This window comes from Pleurodeles waltl, chromosome 4_2 (genome assembly GCF_031143425.1).
Source record: "Pleurodeles waltl isolate 20211129_DDA chromosome 4_2, aPleWal1.hap1.20221129, whole genome shotgun sequence".
Classification (NCBI taxonomy): domain Eukaryota; kingdom Metazoa; phylum Chordata; class Amphibia; order Caudata; family Salamandridae; genus Pleurodeles; species Pleurodeles waltl.
Genome location: NC_090443.1, coordinates 669,353,826 through 669,375,004, shown reverse-complemented (window position 1 = coordinate 669,375,004; position 21,179 = coordinate 669,353,826). Strand labels below are relative to the sequence as shown.

The window sequence follows — 21,179 nt, the reverse complement described above, 5'->3', positions numbered from 1 at the left end:
ATAGAAGATCATGCATGCTCAATTATTGATTTGTGTTCTCACAACATTTTACAAATAACAAAAAACGTAACAAAACTATCAGGAGACTCCAGAATGAATAATACCTAGAGACAACTTTTTCACATTTACAAATGTATTTCACTGAACAAAGACCAGTTTATGCCCAATTCCTAAGTATATTAACATTTCAACAACCAGCAACATATGTTCATCACATGTCCAACAGTAGAACCTCAGATATTAAGATATAAGCCTTCAACTAACAATGAACCCTATGTCAAATGTAATGGTCTGTTTTCTTACCTTTTTGGAATATAAATACAAGTTTGGAGTTCGGCCAGGTACAGGAATTCCCGCTTTCGTCAACTTTATAAAATATTTTTGAACCCTGCTTGCAACCTAGAAATAAAGAGCGACAGTTATGTAAAATTACAAAACCTTTTGCACATTCAACATCGCTAGCTATTGGTTGCTGTCAGTATGCTTTACATATGCCTCAGAGAAAAACACATATGATGTTTTTAAAAAACATTTATACAGGAATAATATTTGTAAAGAACAAGTTACTTACCTTCAGTAATGATGTACAAGTTACTTACCTTCAGTAACAATATATCTGGTAGAGACATATTATAGATGCAGATTCCTTACCTTAGAATTCCCCCCAGGCGCAGACTGGATTGGGAGATTTTTCTTCAAGCAGTACCCCTGTGCACCGTCAGGTGGCATCGGTCGAATCTGCAGGTGTCGTTGGCGTTGTGGTCGCCATGATGGCATTGTGGTCGTATATAGGCGCCACCCCAGCACGCTGACGTCAGATCTTTTCTTTCCGCGCCAGCCTATGCGCAAATCCGTATGAGAGCTACCCAAGTAATTTTTTGGACTTTTGTCTAGTACTTTTGTCAGGTTTTGGATGCGTCGAGAGATGTCCCGGAAGACATGTTTTAAACCCTGTGACTCCTGTCACCAATGATGTCAGTGGTGGATCCATATCTCGTCTGCCTTTGGTGTCTGGAGCGTGACCACGACCATTACCCAAAGTCGTGCTCCGAGAGTCGGGCCATGAACCTGAAGGCTTTGAGGGAGCAGTCTCTGAAGCTCATGGCGGCCCGACACTTGACTCCATGTCGCTCCTGGTCTTGTTCGGGACATACTCCATGGTGGTGAGAAGGGCTGCTGAGGTTTTTGACCTCGAGCTTCCTTCTGTGGAGGTCAGGACTAACCTCCTGATTGAGGTGCTTCAGAATTTCCCCAGGCGGCAGTCTGGATCCAGAGATTTATTTTCTTCGAGCAGTACCCCTGCGCAACATTAGGTGGCGCCGGTCGACTCTGAGTCCGCCATTAGAGTCGTCAGATATGACATCACAGGTCATACATAAGTGCCACCCTGGCGTGCTGACATCAGTTTCTTTTCACGACTTTCCACGCCAGAAGCACTGAGCCATTCAGACTAGAAGTCCTGCAGGACCTAACGGCAAAGTAGTCGTCCCTGTGAACCAGACTGTCCTGACAGTAGTGTTTAGTGAATGTGTGCAAGGAAGCCCACGTTGCTGCCTGGCAGATAGCCAGGACTGGAGCTCTGCATGCTAATACGGTGGTGGGAGTTGTTGCCCTGGTAGAGTGGGCATGCAAACCCTCATGGGGTTGCTTCTTAACCAAAGCGTGCCACATTTTAATGCAGAGAACAACCTATCTCTAGATGGTTCTTTTCTGCACTGCCGGACCTTTCTACGCACCCACATAGTCCACAAAAAGTTAATCATCCTCCAGAAACTCTGGACTACGACTGAGGTAGAACGCTAATGCTCTTTTTGGGTCCAGGCGGTGGAGTTTCTCCTCTTCCTGTAGGTGATGGATTGCTTTACATGAAAGGGTGCGACAACTTTAGAAAAGAACCCCTAGTACGAAGCACCACCTTGTCTGGGGGATGGAAAGGAAATGTGGCTTAATAGATAGAGCCTGCCACTCACTAACTCTGCGGGCAGAGGTGATAGCCACCAGCAAGGGTGTTTTCAGAGTAAGCAGGCAAAGTGGACAATTGTGAAGTTGCTGAAAGGCAGCGCACATCAGTTAAACCAGAACGAAGTTCAGATCCCACTGGGGCATTTTGAATGGGGAAGGAGGAATGAGATGGGTAAGACCCTAAAGAAATCTTCCCACAATGGGAGATTTAAACAAGGACGGTTGGTCAGGCAAGCAGAGGAAAGACGAGATGGCAGACAAATAACCCTTGATGTTGGCCAGAGCAAAGCCCTGCTGGGCCAAATAAGGAACAGAAGAACCTCAGAAAGAGGGGCAGAGAGAGGGTCAACAGACTTGTCCATACACCATGGTACAAATTTGTTCTAACAACAGGCAAATACGGTTTTGATGGAGGGACGCCTGGCTCCTAAGATAACATCAGAGACTTTGGGCGGTAGGTCAAAACCTGTCAACTTCTTCCGCTCAGTCTCCACACAAGAAGGAAAAGACTGGAGAGGTTCACGTGGAGAACCGTCCCCTGCTGCTGAGACAAAAGATCCACGAGAAGGGGCAGTCTGATCGGAGGATTGATGGCTATGCTCAAGAGCTCGGGATACCAGACTCTTATTGCCCATTCTGGGACCACAAGAATGCAGTAGCAGCTGCTACAAGGAGGGGGCAGTGCACAGACCATTTTAAAAAAAAAAAAAAAAAAAAAAAAAGTACCTGCCGCCTTAGTGTTCCACCACTCACACCATCTCGATTCTTCTCGTCTCGATTCTTCTTCTCTTCTTTCTCCCTGCCCTACTCAATGCCGATGCTTCTCTCATGCTGCTAGGTACATGAGAGAAGTGCCGGGATTGGCTTGAGCGGGCAGAAATTGAGCTCAGGGAGGGAGTGGGAGCCTGTGCTTGGTCTCCACCCGGCTGTGCAACACAGCCAGGTGGAGAGTTCTAAGTGCGCTTGTCAGTATGGCCGGCCAAACTGACATGCGCACTTAGATGTGCCCATACCACTCCTCCTCCCTGGTGGCGTGGGGGTGGCTGTCCTGCCCCAGCCTTACCATGAAGAAAAATAAACTGATAATAAAATACCTTTATCATCACTTTATTTTTATACTTTCAGCAACAAGGCAATGTGTCTACGCCATAGAAGAGGGATCGCCTCTGCAAGAATGACTTGGGCCCGGTCGTTCTTGATCTTCTTGAGAACTCTGGGCAGAAGGGGTATTGGCAGAAAGTAGGCCTGAGTTCCACTTGAGACGAAAAGCGTCATGGTGCGAGTGCCGCCTTGGAAACTCCAATGCGCAAAACAGCTGACATTGCGTGTTCTCGGCGGGGACGAACAGATCTAACCAAGGCCCTCCCTATTGACAAAAGAGACAATGCACCACCTCTGGATGGAGATACCATTTGTTATCTGCCAGGCATCGACATCCAAGTTTGTCTGCTCTGGCGTTCAGAAAGTCTGCCAGATGTTGAACCATCAGGGATATTCCCCGCTGTTCCAGCCATGACCAGAGGCTGGCAAAGGGTCCATGACCAGAGGCTGGCAAAGGGTCCATGACCCCACTCCACCATCCTTGTTGAGGTACCACATGGTGGTTGTGTTGTCCGTGAGCACCTGCACCACTTTCCCTTTGAGAGAGGGAAGGAATGCTTTCAGTGCCAGTCGAATCGTCCTGAGTTCCAGAAGGTTGATATGGAACTATGACTCCGCCAGAGACCAGAGACCTCTGATCTCTGCCTCGCTCATGTGGCTGCCCCATTGCAGGAGTGAAGCGTCTGTCACTACTGTCAGATCTGGTTGGGGAAGGGAGAGGGCTCAGCCCTTGACCCAATTGCGATTCAAAAGCCACCACTGCAGATCATGCAGTACCCTCTGAGATCTGGACCATTTCAGGGACATGACCCTGAAGCTGCGCACACTGGAACTTTGGGTCCCACTGCAAAGCCTGCATATTCCATCTGGCATGAACCACAAGCAGGATGCAGGAGGCCACGAGGCCCAACTACCTTAGTCATTCTCACTGAAATCCAGGATAAAGGCTGAAACATCAGTATCACAGCCTGAATATCCCGGACTCTCCGCTCGGGAGGATAGGCCCGAAACTGCACTGTGTCCAGAACAGCTCTGCTGAAGGGAAGTGTCTCAGAGGGAGTCAAGTGTGACTTCTGTAGGAACGTAGCACCTTTCTGACATGGTTACGCCCCACTTTTTTGCCTGGTGTCTGTGTGTTTAGACTGTAGTACAAAGGGATCATGCTAATCAGGACCCCAGGGTCTGTGCTCTCTCCTCTAAATTTGGTTGTTGGTGCACTTTTACACCCAAAAATTGGCATACTGGTGCAACAATATAAGTCCCTAGTAAATAGCACTTGCACCTAGTAAATGGCAATGCCTTATATCGTGGTCACTGCACATGGACACTGTAAGTCAGCCCTCTGGTAGGCCCAAGGGCAGGGTGCATGTTCATAAATATGAGGGTACCCCTGCCTGAGCAGAGGTACCCCTAGAAATCTCAGACTCCAATTCCTGGGCTTTGTAAGTGCGGGAAAGCCATCTTAAGGTATGTTGTGGACAGTGGTCAACATGAGTGATCCAATTACATAATGGCTTCTCTGAACTTAGGCATGTTTGGTATCAAATATGTTGGAATCATGCAACTATATTGAATCCAGTACTAGTCCCATGATACCATGTATTCTGGGGGTTCCTTAGAGGATCCCCCCCCAGTTCGCCTGCACAGCCTTGCAGAGTCTACCTGCCAGCCCAAGCTGCTGCAGACGCAGTTCTGCCCTCCTGCTGCTGAGACTAACAAAGGGTTTCGCGTAGGAGGGATGTGTGACCTCCTTTAGGGCTAGATGTCTCTGGGCTGAGGTGGGGTGACCTCACAGCGCCACCAGCCTGCTTTGAAGGGCACATTCGGTGCACTCCTTGAATAACCCAGTTGGCACTAGTGCTGGAACCCCCAAGCTCCTGGGCACGAAACCACACAAAGAACAAGGGAGTGATCTATCCAGCTCCTCTCCTAAGGAGGTGGCCGGTTGAATCTGCCATTTTGGAAACAAGGTAGGCAGAGGCACCTGGGAGCGTCTGACAGGTCAGGTCAGGTAGATTACGTCCCTGCCCCTCTCTGATAGGTGGGTCACTACAGAGAGTGGCCAGAACCTTTTTAGAGTTACTTAAGGTCTCCTCCGAGGGTGGGCCCCTCAAATTCATCAAGCAAGACTCCACAAGGAACTCTCTGCAAGATATCTTATGCCTCCGGAACCATTGCTGGTCTGCTTTTGGAACTGAAACAAGACTGTATCCATTGGGAGGGCTCTCACTACAACTTCGTTTCTCCAGCTCCTGCAAGAGTTCTGCAACATCCGTGGCTGTGCACCATCCAGGGTACAAGGACTCTTGGATGTTTGCATCTAAGAAGAAAGAAGGAATCTCCATTGGAGTGACGGTGTCACTCCCCTGCATCCGCAGATACCTCAATATGACAACGACTGACTGGTGGATCCTCCTGTCCTACAGACATTGAAAGGCTTTGCAACACAGGTGGTGGTTCTGTGGTCCTCTACGTGTCCCACTTCTCTTCTGACCACCTTGGGAGATGGTGGGCTCTTGCTGCAACCACTGGAATGGAACTCCTGTGTATCGTGACTATTGCCTTGCCAAGGCTTGTTGACTCTTTCTCCAGGAGATCTTCAGGCTCCAAGAAGCCCCAGCCTCCAGTACTCTTCAACTCAAAGTTCAGCTTCCACTCTGCAGCTCCTGCAACATGGGACTGCTGTTTCTTTGGTGCTGCTGAGGCCTCCATGTGACTCCCTGTGCCTGTTGCCAGTGGGTCAGTCGTGAGGGCTCCTCCAGTTCCGGCTAGTTTTCCTTCCTGCTGAAGGCCTGCCCTGACTCCCCTCCAGGGGTCGAGTCACTAGGACCTTGTTGGTCCCCAAAAACCTGCAACCTTCCTCGCAACAGCTACTATCATGTGCCAAGGCTTGTTGATGGCCCTGCTGGCCACTGGCCTTTCTGCAATCCAGCAACCGACGTGGGACAGCTCCTGGGTGACTCAAAGGATCCCCTGCATCCCCAAACTCTGCAACTGGACTTCTTCCTTCACCGTCATGCAGGAACTTCGCCTCCAAGTGTATGGGAATTACCTATCTGCACCACCTGGACATCTCCAAGTGGTCTGGACACTGTCCCCTTCTTCTTCAGGTTCTTCATGTCCGGAATTCACCCTTGGGATACACGACCTGGTCCACGTGTCGTGACAGCAGCTAGACAATTGAGGCTTCTATTGACTCCAAAGAAGGTTTCCAATGTCACTTTAACCCTATGCACCTTGGCTCCCTGGTGTAGGTACTCCAGTCTTCTGGGTATCCATGGGTGGGGGTACTATCCAACCTTCTTTGTGTCAACTGACTTCCTCTGGGTCCACTGGGAAGGGCCCTGAATCCATAAAACTCTAACAGTGATGGTCCTGTGTTAGCCTGTGGGGAACCCGGCTCGATAACAACCCTGAACACAGGCACCTGTGGGATTTCTGGTACTTCCTCTGGTAATTTCTTAATCCCCCAGCCCCTGGGATTCTAACATACCTACCTTGGTTTGGCACCTCCCTTCTCATACCACTTTCGTAGTATATGGTTTTGCTCCTCCCCCCCAAATAGGGATCCATGTATTTCTATGGTTGTCATGCCTGTTACTAAGTGTATATTTTGTATGTAGTTTAGGAGTTTCTAAAGCGCATGGCTACCTGAAGGCCTCCCAGTGCTAGAGTGGAAGCAGAATGACAAGGAGGCAACTTATGCTGTGAACAGAAGGGTCTTCAAATTAGTACGAAAGGAATTTGACTATCCTGGCAGAGCTCCAAGGGAAGGAAATTCCAGAGATTTGAGGCTCTAAATATTAAAGATCGACCTCCCCATCTTGCTTTCTTAATACGTGGAAAGTTAATTAGGGATGCCGTCGAGGATCTAAGAGCCCTTTAAAGGCTAATGGGCTTTGCAAGGAAGCCCTATGTGGAGCTCTGTGCAGAGCGCCTTGAAGTTGATCCGTTGTTCCACAGGCAGCCAGTGAAGGGAAACTAAAGCAGGTTTTGTGGATAGGTGTCTAGGAATCTTCATAATTAGGCGTGCTGTGGCGTTCTGCACCACCTGAAGCCTTTTTAGTACATATCAAGGTGAACTCAGATAGATGATATTTCCATAGTCCAGATGTGAAATTATGAGTGCCTGAGTGATTAGTCTTTTGGCTTGAAAAGGAAGTATCTTAAAGACTTTTCTAAGAAGTTTTAATAGACTAAAACAGGTGGCTGCCAGCTTTTTAGATTGATAGTCCATAGTCAGGTGGGAGTCCAGCCAAAAACCCAAGGACTTTATGTTGTCTCTTGGTGGAGGCAGGCCTTCCAACCCATCAGGGAGCAGAGAAGGGGATCTGAGTGTGCCATAATTATCCACCAGCATGACTTCTGTTTTTTCTTCATTCAGCTTAAGTTAACAGCTGGCCATCCATCTAGCTACTGCTTGAAGACAGGGTGTCAGGTTGGACTGACTGGTCTTAGAGATGGTTGAGAATGGGAAGACCAGCTGTGTATCGTCAGCATAGGAAACGAGCGACAAGCTGTAAGGTTCCACAATCTCATCCAGAGGGGCGTATAGATATTAAACAATGTAGGGCTGAGAGAGGAGCCCTGGGGTATGCCACAGCTGAGGGGAAGGCTGTTGGGAAAAAAGGAATGATCAAGAACTTGAAAGGTTCTATCCCACAAAAAGGAGGAGACCCATTTCAAAGCACGCCCCTTGATACCTGGAAAATTCTACGAAGCAGAATGATATGATCTTTGATGTCAAAAGCAGCACTTAGGTCTAATAGAATGATGGTGGCAGCGCCCCCTAGATCCAGTCGTCGTTGAACATCTTTGACTACTGCCAGAAGGGCAGTCTCTGTACCATGTTGGGGTCTGAAGCCCATTTGACTATGATGAAGGATTCTGTGTTCAAGAAAACCTGACAGATGTCTACTGACATGTTTTTCAATCAGTTTAGCTGCTATAAGCAAGATAGATATTGGTCTATAGTTACTCAATAGGGTTGTATCTAGATTAGTTTATTTTTTTTTTTAAAGTAAAGGTTTAATGATAGCATGTTTCCAATGTGACGGAATAAGGCCTTTTATTAAAGACTTGTTGAGGGCCTTACTCAGAGAAGGGGCACTCATGTCTGAACCTAATGCCAAAATGTGAGAAGGGGCAGGGTCCAGTGGAGATCCTGATTTTATGTTGTGCAACAAGTTTGTTAATGATTTCTCTGTAAGAGACGGAAAATCTAATAGAGGATCACTGGAGTTTAGAACCTAAGCCTGGCCTGCAAGGTCATAATTCTGGGTGGTCATATGTAGTGATATTGGTGTTTTGACCACTGACTTGGCGTCGCACCACTTTGCACGAGCAGCTTCAATGACCACTCCCTTGGTGCCTTCAGGTTCATGGCCTGGCAGTCGGAGCTCAACTTTGGGGTGTGGTCGTGCTCCAAGCACCACAAACAAAGCAAGTGTAGATCCGTCACCAACAATTTGCGGTGGCAGGAGTCGCAGGGCTTGAAGCAGGTTTTCTTGGACACCCACTACCCACCAGGGAAGTCTAAACAAACGTATTCAAAAAGTTGAAAATACAGTCAAAAGGCAAAGGAGTGCAGCTCTTCTCCAGATCTGCGCATGTGCTGGCGCAGAAAGAAAAGAACTGATGTCAGCACGCTGGGGTGGTGCTTATGTAGACCCGCCACATTAAACCCGGCCACCACGATGCCAACAACAGACGTGGAGTCGTCCGACGCCAACTAATGGCACGCAGGGATATTGCTAGAAGAAAATAATCTCCAGATCGAGACTGACACCTGGGGAAATTCTAAGGTAAGGGATCTGCAACTAGAAGTCTCTATTAGATAGATGTACCATGGCTTTTCAATTATTTGAAGATGAAAAAGAAAGCTTTTGAACAAATGCAGAAGTGCTAATTTTAAGATAAATACGGCCATTTTCAACTGAGGTAATCCTCATCACGGCCACGGGAATTGGTGGACAAGCATTCAATGACAAGTGCAAGTGGTAAAGATGGGTACAGAGCTCAGCCCATATTTACATGCCATTAGTTTCATGTGAACTCCCAGTATTCCTTGTGCCTCAACTTTTTCAGTATGTTTTTCGCACTACATTTTGTGGTATATGCAATGCCAGGAAAAAATGTCCAAAGCATTTGGCAATGCATGTTTTTTTTCATGTTTCATAGTCCATCCACAATTTCTATGTGCTGCAAATAACGGCTCTTGGATGTAATGAAATTTAATAGTTCACAAACCACTACAGATTGGGTTTTTAAAATAAAAAAATAAAAAAACATACACAAAAAAAAACACAGTGGAGTCACACAGGCGTATGAGGTACTAGCAATCCGCACTCGCTGGGTTCCCTTCAGCGAATGAAAGGCTGGAGGTCGTCATGGGAAGATTGCACTATTTGGACACAAAATGCCTTGATACAGAGGATGTGCAGCTCAGAAACGTGTTGCCGTAAACTTCCATTCCCAGTAGGATGCAAATTCTTACATCTCAGAAAGACAGTGGCCACTTTCAATTATCAGGGAGAACTCTCTTTATAGCTCACAGCATCCTTTGCTAGGCAGTCAAGCTACAATGCTGCTACAGCTAGGAGCTCGCTACATGGATTCTGAAATTTGTCCTTTTGGATTGTACTGAATGGACAACTGGAGTATTCTCAAGTTGTGTTGTTAATAAAAACACTTTTGAACATTTATCTGAAATGCTAGTTCTAGGGTTGTGTTCTAAGGTTACCCTGTGAAGAAATAGGTTGGGTTACTGCACATATTTACAAATGTCATGTATAAGTTATTTTGCATTTTAGTAGCGTATAGAGGGACTAGTGCTAAGGAAAAGAATGTTCACAGTCCTTTTTTTTTTTTTTTTTTGCAGCTGAACGGAAGTCAGGTTTCTATACTTTATTATATAGTGACACAGCTCAAAGTCATCCAGCACTTAAGGAGAAATACTAGTGCACAACTTTAGTGAAGTAACTTTTTTTGCATGGTTATCCCCATTTTTTGCCTGCTATCAGTCTGCTTTGACTGTTTTCACTGGGACTCTGCTAACCAGGACTCCAGTGATTGTGCACTCCCTCTAAATTTGGTTGCATAGGACTTTGTACACCCCACAACTGGGATACTGGTGCCCCCGTACAAGTCCCTAGTATATGGTGCTTAGGCACCCAGGGCAGTGGGGCACCAGGGGTTCACCATGGGCTGCAGCATGTATTGTGCCACCCATGGGAGCCCAAGCAAAGTGTGTCTGTAGGCCTGCCACTGCAGCCTGCGTGAAAAGGTTCAAGCACCCTTTCACTACAGGTCCCTGTAAGTCACCCCTATGGTACGCCCTCCTAGCCCAGAGGGCAGGGTGAGGGCACCCCTACATGGGCAGACGTGCCCCTACGACTTCCAGCTTCATTACACTGGACTTCGTAAGTGCAGAGAAGCCATTTTACCCCTGTACTAGACACCTACATAATGTTAACTCCGAACCTGGGTATGTTTGGTATCAAACATGTCAGAATCATACCACAATACTGTTACCAGTATTGGTTGTATGATTCCATGCACTCTGGGGGCTCCTTAGAGGACCCCCAGCATTGCTCCTAGCAGTCTTCTAGGGTTTTTCAGACAGCCCACGTTGCTGCCACCCCTCAGGCAGGTTTCTGCCCTCCTGCTGCTTGACCAGCTCAGGCAGAACAAAGGATTTCCTGTGGGAGAGGGAGGTAACATCCTCTCCCTTGGACATAGGTGTTACATGGCTTGGGAGGGGATGCCTCCCTAAGCCACCGCTATGCTTTGGAGGGCACATTTGGTGCCCTTGCATAAACCATTTTGCATCAGTCCAGGGTCCAGAGGTCCCTGCTCTGGCACAAAACTGGACAAAGGAAAGGTGAGTGACCACTCCTGTCCATCACAACCCTAGGGGAGATGGCCAGAGCTCCTCCAGGTGGCCACTGGATTCTGCCATATTGAATCCGAGATGGGCAGAGGCCCCTTGGAGCATCTGAGTGGCCAGGTCAGGTAGGTAACGTCACAGCCCCCTCCTGATATATGGTCACCCTGCTAGGTGTCCAATTCCCCCCCTTCGTGGGCTATTTTGCGTCTCCCTCTTGGGTGGGTCCTCAGATTTGATGTGCAAGATTCCAGCAGGACTCCTGTGCATCGTTTACTTCATCTTCTGACCAGTGGGACTGCAACTGGACCCTCCAGGAACCGACAATCTGCAACTACAGCGATAGTTCCGCTCTGCAACGCTGTTTTGCCAGCTCCTTCCAGCAACTGCAACATTTCCCCAGCTATGCATCCTCTGAGGGTGGCGAGTCTTCAGTCTGCACAAGAAGAAGGAATCTACCTGGCATCTGCAGGCACCAACTGCAACGACGACCGCCTGCACAGATGTGCTCTCCTCCAGAATCGCTTGGATCCTGAATCACAGCTGGTAGTCTGGAGTGGTCCCCTTGGTCCTCTCTATTAGCTATCTATCTTGGGAGATGGTAAGGCCCTTGCCTCTCCTTGCAGCAAAGTACCCCTGTGCACTGTGACTCTTTCAGCTACCAATGCCGGTTTGCTCCTCCTCCAATGGATCTTCAGGCTCAATGTAGCCCTGGCCTCCAGCACTCCTCCCTGCAAAACAGTCTCCTGCCTGCTGTGCCAGCGACGTGAGACCCCTCTTCAGGTGTGCTGAGTGGGCCTCACTAGAACTCCTCTGCCTGCTGCCAGTCGGTTGCCTGTGGGGGCTGCCTCCTCTTCTTGTGACTCTCTTAGCTGCTGATGTCACCCCAGACTCCCCTCTTTGGGTCGAATATCCTGGACCTTGCTGGTCCTCTTCAGCCTTGCAAACCTTCTTCTCCATCTCTATCATTTGCCAAGGCTTGTTGGTGGTTTTCCAGCACCACTAACCGACTGCATCTCAACCACTGACGTGGGACATCACTTGCATCATTTCTGGTTCTTCGCTTCATCTCCTGTGCTGCACTGCTGACTTTCTTCTTCCACCGTTGATCTGGTCCTGCATCCACAGAAGGATGGGTAGTGGCTCCTGCCACAACTGGACACTCCATCAGGAACTGGACTTGGTCCCTTCCTTAGAAGGTCCTCTTCTGTCAGGATAAGCCTTTGGGGTCTTCCAGTCTTGGTTGGGTCTTGCTTCATCCCTTTCCAAAGTCTTCCTGTTGGTTTTGGGAAAAACCAGGTACTCACCACTTGGGGTTCCTAGTTCCTCCAGCTCACTCCCTTCTACTGAGTCCACTTCCTTGGGTAGGGGACTGCCCTTCACATTCCACTTTTTTAGTATATGATTTGGCCCTCCCTATTTGCTATTGCTTTTACCAGTGCTTATTACTTTCAATGCTATTTACTGATTGCAAATGAGTATATAATAGTGTGTTTACTTACCTCCAGTTGGGGGATTGCCTATTCATTATTCCAGTATTTGTGTTACCATAATAAAGTACCTTTATTTTTATGACACTGTAGTTCTTTCGTGTGTGAGAGTGATGTGTGACTATAGTGGTACTGCATAGCGTTGCATGTCTCCTAGGTAAGTCTTGGCTGCTCATCCACAGCTATCTCTAGAGAGCCCTGGCTTCCTAGGCATTGCCTACAATTCACTAATAGGGGATACCTGGAATAAGGTGATAACATCACAGGTGCTCACCACATACCAGGCCAGCTTCCTACAATAAGTATATTTGAGAACGTTTCTCTTAGTAGCGTTACTTTTCTGGAATTACTGATTACATGTATAAGTGCAGAATTGTGGTTACACAGAGATGGGGCTCAGCTATATCCATTCACAATTGCAGTTACATTCAGTTCTTTCAAAATGACAAGATACACAAGACATCTTGTCCTGTAGGGATTCACTACACTCTGCAAATCTCACTGATCCACACGAGTGAGGAGACATAAGTAGTACATGTTTGCTACTTTTACCAGATTCACCTTTACTGCTTCTTCCACGGTATCTCATTCTTGTACACAGGATCACTGGTTGTGATGAGATGGAAAAGAACATTACTCCCATTAGACCCTGTGCGTAATCTGATAGAACAGATACAGAACCTTTTTCTTTCGTTAATGCACATCCCTGGAACATATGGTTCTAATAGATGCAAATGGATTTGGATTACTGTATCCTAAAGACAATTGCACACCGAGAACAATGAATGAAAGAAAAGCATTGACAAAAATCAAGTTTTGGCCCTGATGCCCTAGCACTTAAGATCGTCACTCGCCGCAGAAGTTAGTTAAAAGCTGAAGTGGGCTGACCAGCTGTCCATGCTGTATGCCCTTGTGGGCAGACAAATATGAATAACAGACCAATGGCTATAGAAGACGGGCACAAAACTCCTAAATGCATGTAAATGAGTATGTATTTTTCTTATTACATGGGGGCTGTAGAAACCGCTAAAGCTTTCTTGAGGCCAGTCGCAAAATAATACTTTGAGAATCACCATCATATCCAAAAGCTGGTAAACAGAAGGGTAACACATTAGTTTGCCTGCACCAGGATAAACGTACCATTTATAGGTGAAAGGAGAACGGAGGTGTTTCAACATGATTGTGTGCACTTAGGATTTTACTTTGCTCCTCAGTTTAGAATTCAGTTTCTTTGGTGCTAATGAGGGCAGGTCAGGATGACTGATAAACATTCTATTTTCACCCAAGTAATGTGAAGATTAAATTAAGTGAAATGATAACTTCATCTAGGGATGTTCTGGTCATGGGTCATTCCTGAAAATTGGGCGTCACCAAACAATAAGTTCCCCGATCAGTGGCGTAACGAAACTGGAGGGGCTACCCTCTGGACGCACACAGGCCAGGTGCTGTGCTGAGGCCCCCTCCCCCTCCGGAGCTCTCACCTCCAGCGCAGAGGGGGCCTTTGTTACACTCCTGCCCCTGATTAATTCATGCAATTAATGTATATCAATCGTTGCGCTGCAGACAATGTCTGTGAATAAGACCGAACAAAGTTATGATTCATAATGTGTGTGACACACATACAAAACAAAACAGACTGAGCAAGAACTGGTCATATAAACTACCTGCTTTGCAGTTCGGTTGCCTAAACAGTCAGCAATCTTCTGCCAGCGTCGAGATTCAACTTCTTCCGGAGGGAACTTTAAAAGTAATTGTTCAAGCCTTTTCTAGATTGAGGAAAAAAAAAAAAAGACAAAAATCGGGGAATGTTCGCCTTTAATTAATGAAGAAACCATTTCAAGTGCTACACTGTAAAATACACGCTGCAAATGACTACCTTGAATTTAAATACCAAAAAGTGAAACTTGCTTACAATTAATTATTGAAGGAATGCCCATGACCAGCAGTCTTCAATACCCAGATAGCGGCGCTGATTAGCACACAAGTTGTCTAGTACTAACATTTGCTATACTGTATTTTAATGACCGAAGGCATGGATGCACACTTCATGCTATAGCTACCCCAATTCCTCAACCAAAGCTGACTGCCCATCAAACCAATAACCAGACATATAAACATCTAGGAGACCAGAGTGCTAATAAAATAAGAGCAAGAAGATCGACTACTGTAATTTCTAGAGTATGAATACCTTCATTAACATGTCTTACCACTAGTGGTAGCAGATCAATGAACAAACACTATGGGGTGGTGGGCAGAACAAACACTATGGGGTTGAGTCAGCACCAACACAATCAAGGGAAAGTCAACATTGGCCATTCTGTTAACCTGCTATTGACCACACATTCACAGTGGCAAGATCTCATGCACTATTGTCTTAATAGAAGCATATAAGGCCTGTAAAACCTTTAGCAACAAGCAAAGTAAACCATAAGAGATGTTAACTCAATATCAATGTTTGACTAAAGGAGGACTTTCGCATCTATGTGTTGCCTACGCTCATGCCTATGCAAACAGCTAAGTATTAATATAACAATTGTTCCATGCGACTAATTCAAAAGTGGTACCTTCATATGTGTTTTAACAGGAACTCAGTAACTTGGACCTATTTATCTGACCAAAATTATTTACAAAGACAAAACACAGGCCTGATATAGTTTGCATCTTGTATTGTTTTCACTCCAATCAAGTGTAACAATCAACAAAATAAGTGATCATGGTGCAGACCAAGCAGTGCTTCAACGGTGAGTATATTTACAAGAACACAGATAAAAGACATTGCACAGTTACCAAAGGTTGTATACATTGATTAATAACATTGATAACAGGGTTATCATATGTCAGTGTGGAATCCCATGAAGTTAAATTGCACGCAACAACCAAGAGGGAGGGTCTACAGGTGTCTCAAGCCCATATGACTGTTAGGATCTCTTCAGGACGTTGTCCTCTGACTATTAGAAACAGAAATTTAAAAACAAACATTTTTAAGTCATGTGCTTCTACATACTAAAAACGTCTATTAAGCAATCAACAAGTAACTCACCACCTAACAGTGAGTTCACCTGTGTAACAGAAAGAACTACCAGGTATTCAAGCTATATAAAATAAAAGGCAATGAAAATCATCATCCAAAATCATCACAAATCCTATACATTGATGGTTTATGAGTAAATGAAAAGACTGTGAACCAGCACTGTGTAAACAAGATAACACTCAAAAAGGGTGAGACGATGGGACTGAGTTATGAAGGTGCAGCATTGTGCAACAATACACTGTTAACCTTCTCCTTTTATTTGTGAATACGGTTACTCGTACCATTGGTGAGAGGTCTAACAGCTCATTATACGCTTGTACGTTATAAAGAGCGCAACAACCAGTGGAACATCACCAGTGTGTCTACTGAACGAATCATGCCTAGTATATGAAACAGAGACTTGATAAGATGGTAAGGCATCATATGTTCTAATATAGTGAAAATCACCCTCTTTCTGAAACAACTGTCTGGCAGAAATGGAGTCATAGCCCACCATAATCTGCGACAAGCGAAGTCAATCATGCTCCACACACACAACCATGTTAGAAAAGTGAAGTTAAAACATCATACCTATTCGGGTCAAACGTTTCAGTGCAAGGGCATTTTTCCAAGAACCAACACAAATCCTTCATCATCAAAATGGTCTCAAGATGTATATCGTACCAATGCTGATACCAAATATTTAAGCATGATGAACACGTTACTTGCCTTCGTTAATGCATTATCTGGAAGAGACTATATCTATCTGCAGATTTCTTACCGTTGCACCTATATAGGCGCCATCCAGGCACCCTGACATCAGTTTCTTTTCACGACTTTCCACCCTAGAAGCACAGAGACCTGAACAGCACTGACCACTGGTGTGGATAACTAGGGCCCTGAAAAAGATGCAGTCCTATTCCGAGAAATCCGTTCGCTGAGCAGGGAGGATGGGTGGGTCAGTAAGAAATCTGCAGCTACATATTGTCTATACCAGATAAGACATTACCAAAGATAAGTAACTTGTTCATATGATAGACTTCCAGCTACAGATTCCTTAGCTTAGAATAGATACCCAAGCAATACCATCCCCGGAGATCAAAGTCCTGCAGGACCGAACGGGCAAAATGTCTGTCACGACGGACCTGACTGTTCCGGCAGTAATGTTAAGTAAACTTGTGCAGTGTGGCCCACATTGGTGCCTGGCAGTTATCCAGGACTGGAACTCCGCATGCTAAAGCAGTGATCGCAGTTTCAGCTCTGGTGGAATGAGTGTGCATGTCCTCGAGGGTTTCTTTTTGGCTAAAGCGTGGCAGATTTTAATGCAGCGCACAACCCATCTAGCTCCGAGATACCCCACCAAGAATTGATCATACAGCAGGAATGCCCGTGTGTGGTCACAGTAGAACAGCAACGCTTGTTTGGGGGCCAGCTGATGGAGACGCTCCTCGACCTTGGAAGGGTGAGGTGAAGCGTAGAAAGTAGATAAGGTGATGGACTGACCTACAAGAAAGGCTGTGACCACCTTCAGAAGGAAGTAAGCCCATGTGCGAAGCACCACTTTGTCGGGATGAATAGATAAATTAGGCAGTTAAGATGACAAGGCCTGTAGCTCACTAACCCATCAGGCAGATGTTACAGCCACAAGGAAAGTCGTTTTGATGGTGAGCAACCGTGGGGGGCAATTGTGCAGAGGCTCAAAGGGAGCGCACACCAAGAATGTGAGAACCAGATTCAAGTCCCACTGAGGCATGATAAAAGGAGAAAGAGGGTAAAGATGAACTAAACGTTTCAACAACCGATGTACAAAAGGAGACTTGAGAAGAAAAGGTTGGTCAAGTAACCTGAGAAACGCAGAGAGAGCAGAAAGATAACATTTAATAGTGGCCAGAGCAGAGCCCTGCCGGGCAAGAGATAGGATTAAGGAAGAACTTGAGAAAGGAGGACAGAAAGGGAATCAACATTTATGTCAGAACACCGGGCCACAAAACAGCAGGCATATGTAGTCTTGGAGGAATGCCTGGCTGCCAAGATGACATTATAGACTTCAGGGGAAGGTCAAAGGCTTTCAACTGCCGCAGCTCAATTTGCATCAAAATAGGAGACTGAACAGGTTTAAGTGTAGAACCCTCCCCTGCTGCTGCGATAATTTTCTCCTGAAGTGGCAGCCTGATCAGAAGATCAATTGCCGTGTTCATAGGTTGGGACACCTGTAAAGAAATGGCTCCCTGTTGCAGTTACCCCCCACTTTTTGCCTGATACTGATGCTGACTTGACTGAGAAGTGTGCTGGGACCCTGCTAACCAGGCCCCAGCACCAGTGTTCTTTCACCTAAAATGTACCATTGTTTCCACAATTGGCACAACCCTGGCACCTAGGTAAGTCCCTTGTAACTGGTACCCCTGGTACCAAGGGCCCTGATGCCAGGGAAGGTCTCTAAGGGCTGCAGCATGTCTTATGCCACCCTAGGGACCCCTCACTCAGCACAGACACACTGCTTGCCAGCTTGTGTGTGCTGATGGGGAGAAAATGACTAAGTCGACATGGCACTCCCCTCAGGGTGCCATGCCAACCTCCCCCTGCCTGTGGCATAGGTAAGTCACCCCTCTAGTAGGCCTTACAGCCCTAAGGCAGGGTGCACTATACCACAGGTGAGGGCATATGTGCATGAGCACTATGCCCCTACAGTGTCTAAGCAAAACCTTAGACATTGTAAGTGCAGGGTAGCCATAAGAGTATATGGGCTGGGAGTCTGTCAAAAACGAACTCCACAGCTCCATAATGGCTACACTGAATACTGGGAAGTTTAGTATCAAACTTCTCAGAATAATAAACCCACACTGATGCCAGTGTTGGATTTATTAAAAAATGCACACAGAGGGCATCTTAGAGATACCCCCTGTATTTTACCCAATTGTTCAGTGCAGGACTGACTGGTCTGTGCCAGCCTGCTGCTGAGAGACGAGTGTCTGACCTCATGCGGTGAGAGCCTTTGTGCTCTCTGAGGACAGAAACAAAGCCTGCTCTGGGTGGAGGTGCTTCACACCTCCCCCCTGCAGGAACTGTAACACCTAGCAGTGAGCTTCAAAGGCTCAAGCTTTGTGTTACAATGCCCCAGGGCACTCCAGCTAGTGGAGATGCCCGCCTCCTGGACCCAGCCCCCACTTTTGGCGGCAAGTCCAGGAGAGATAATGAGAAAAACAAGGAGGAGTCACTGGCCAGTCAGGACAGCCCCTAAGGTGTCCTGAGCTGAGGTGCCTCTGACTTTTAGAAATCCTCCATCTTGAAGAAGGAGGATTCCCCCAATAGGATTAGGGATGTGACCCCCTCCCCTTGGGAGGAGGCACAAAGAGGGTGTACTCACCCTCAGGGCTAGTAGCCATTGGCTACTAACCCACCAGACCTAAACACGCCCTTAAATTTAGTATTTAAGGGCTCTCCCTGAACCTAGAAATTAGATTCCTGCAACAACAAGAAGGACTGCCTAGCTGAAAACCCCTGCAGAGGAAGACCAGAAGACAACAACTGCCTTGGCTCCAGAAACTCACCGGCCTGTCTCCTGCCTTCCAAAGAACTCTGCTCCAGCGACGCCTTCCAAAGAGACCAGCGACCTCTGAATCCTCTGAGGACTGCCCTGCTTCGACGACGACAAGAAACTCCCGAGGACAGCGGACCTGCTCCAAAAAGACTGCAACTTTATCCAAAGGAGCAGCTTTAAAGAACCCTGCAATCTCCCCGCAAGAAGCGTGAGACTTGCAACACTGCACCCGGCGACCCCGACTCGGCTGGTGGAGAACCAACACCTCAGGGAGGACCCCTGGACTACTCTACGACTGTGAGTACCAAAACCTGTCCCCCCTGAGTCCCCACAGCGCCGCCTGCAGAGGGAATCCCGAGGCTTCCCCTGACCGCGACTCTCTGAAACCTAAGTCCCGACGCCTGGAAAAGACCCTGCACCCGCAGCCCCCAGGACCTGAAGGACCGGACTTTCACTGCAGAAGTGACCCCCAGGAGTCCCTCTCCCTTGCCCAAGTGGAGGTTTCCCCGAGGAAGCCCCCCCCTGCCTGCCTGCAGCGCTGAAGAGATCCCTTGATCTCATTGACTTCCATTGCGAACCCGACGCTTGTTCTAACACTGCACCCGGCCGCCCCCGCGCCGCTGAGGGTGAAATTTCTGTGTGGGCTTGTGTCCCCCCGGTGCCCTACAAAACCCCCCTGGTCTACCCTCCGAAGACGCGGGTACTTACCTGCTGGCAGACTGGAACCGGGGCACCCCCTTCTCTCCATTGAAGCCTATGCGTTTTGGGCACCACTTTGAACTCTGCACCTGACCGGCCCTGAGCTGCTGGTGTGGTAACTTTGGGGTTGCTCTGAACCCCCAACGGTGGGCTACCTTGGACCAAGAACTGAACCCTGTAAGTGTCGTACTTACCTGGTAAAACTAACAAAAACTTACCTCCCCCAGGAACTGTGAAAATTGCACTAAGTGTCCACTTTTAAAATAGCTATTTGTGAATAACTTGAAAAGTATACATGCAATTGAAATAATTCAAAGTTCCTAATGTACTTACCTGCAATACCTTTCAAACAAGATATTACATGTTAAATTTGAACCTGTGGTTCTTAAAATAAACTAAGAAAAGATATTTTTCTATACAATACCTATTGGCTGGATTTGTCTCTGAGTGTGTGTACCTCATTTATTGTCTAGGTGTATGTACAACAAATGCTTAACACTACTCCTTGGATAAGCCTACTGCTCGACCACACTACCACAAAATAGAGCATTAGTATTATCTCTTTTTACCACTATTTTACCTCTAAGGGGAACCCTTGGACTCTGTGCATGCTATTCCTTACTTTGAAATAGCACATACAGATCCAACTTCCTACATTGGTGGATCAGCGGTGGGGTACAAGACTTTGCATTTGCTGGACTACTCAGCCAATACCTGATCACACGACAAATTCCAAAATTGTCATTAGAAATTGATTTTTGCAATTTGAAAAGTTTTCTAAATTCTTTAAAGTCCTGCTAGGGCCTTGTGTTAGTCCCTGTTAGCATTTCTTTCAGAGTTTAAAAGTTTGTAAAAGTTTGAATTAGATTCTAGAACCAGTTTTAGTTTCTTAAAAAGTATTCCAACATTTAGAAGCATAATGTCTAGCACAGATGTGAATGTGGTGGAACTCGACACCACACCTTACCTCCATCTCCAGATGAGAGAGCTAAGGTCACTCTGTAACATAAGAAAAATAACAATGGGCTCCAGACCTACCAAAGCACAGCTCCAGGAGCTGTTGGCAGAGTATGATAGAGCCAACCCCTCTGTGGATAACACAGAGGAAGATGATAGTGAACTGGAGGAAGAATCCCCTCCACCAGTCCTATCTAGGGAGAACAGGGCTTCTCAAGCCCTGACTCCAAAAATAATAGTCAGAGATGCTGGCTCCCTCACAGGAGGGTCCAACCTCTCTGAAATCACTGAGGATAACTCCAGTGAAGAGGACATCCAGTTAGCCAGGATGGCCAAAAGATTGGCTTTGGAAAAACAGATCCTAGCCATAGAAAGGGAAAGACAAGAGATGGGCCTAGGACCCATCAATGGTGGCAGCAACATAAATAGGGTCAGAGATTCTCCTGACATGTTGAAAATCCCCAAAGGGATTGTAACTAAATATGAAGATGGTGATGACATCACCAAATGGTTCACAGCTTTTGAGAGGGCTTGTGA

The 21,179-nt window shown here is 46.8% G+C and overlaps 1 protein-coding gene across 1 annotated transcript in view; it reads right to left on the bottom strand.

Annotated features, from left to right (window-relative positions):
- Positions 1 to 21,179, bottom strand: part of ZZZ3 (zinc finger ZZ-type containing 3) — a 388,382-nt gene that overhangs the window by 229,104 nt on the left and 138,099 nt on the right. The window contains exons 7-8 of the mRNA XM_069232251.1: positions 14,103 to 14,204; positions 304 to 399 (exon numbers count right to left, since the gene is read on the bottom strand). Of these exons, the coding sequence (XP_069088352.1) occupies positions 304 to 399; positions 14,103 to 14,204 (198 nt within the window). The remainder of the gene's footprint in view (positions 1 to 303; positions 400 to 14,102; positions 14,205 to 21,179) is intronic.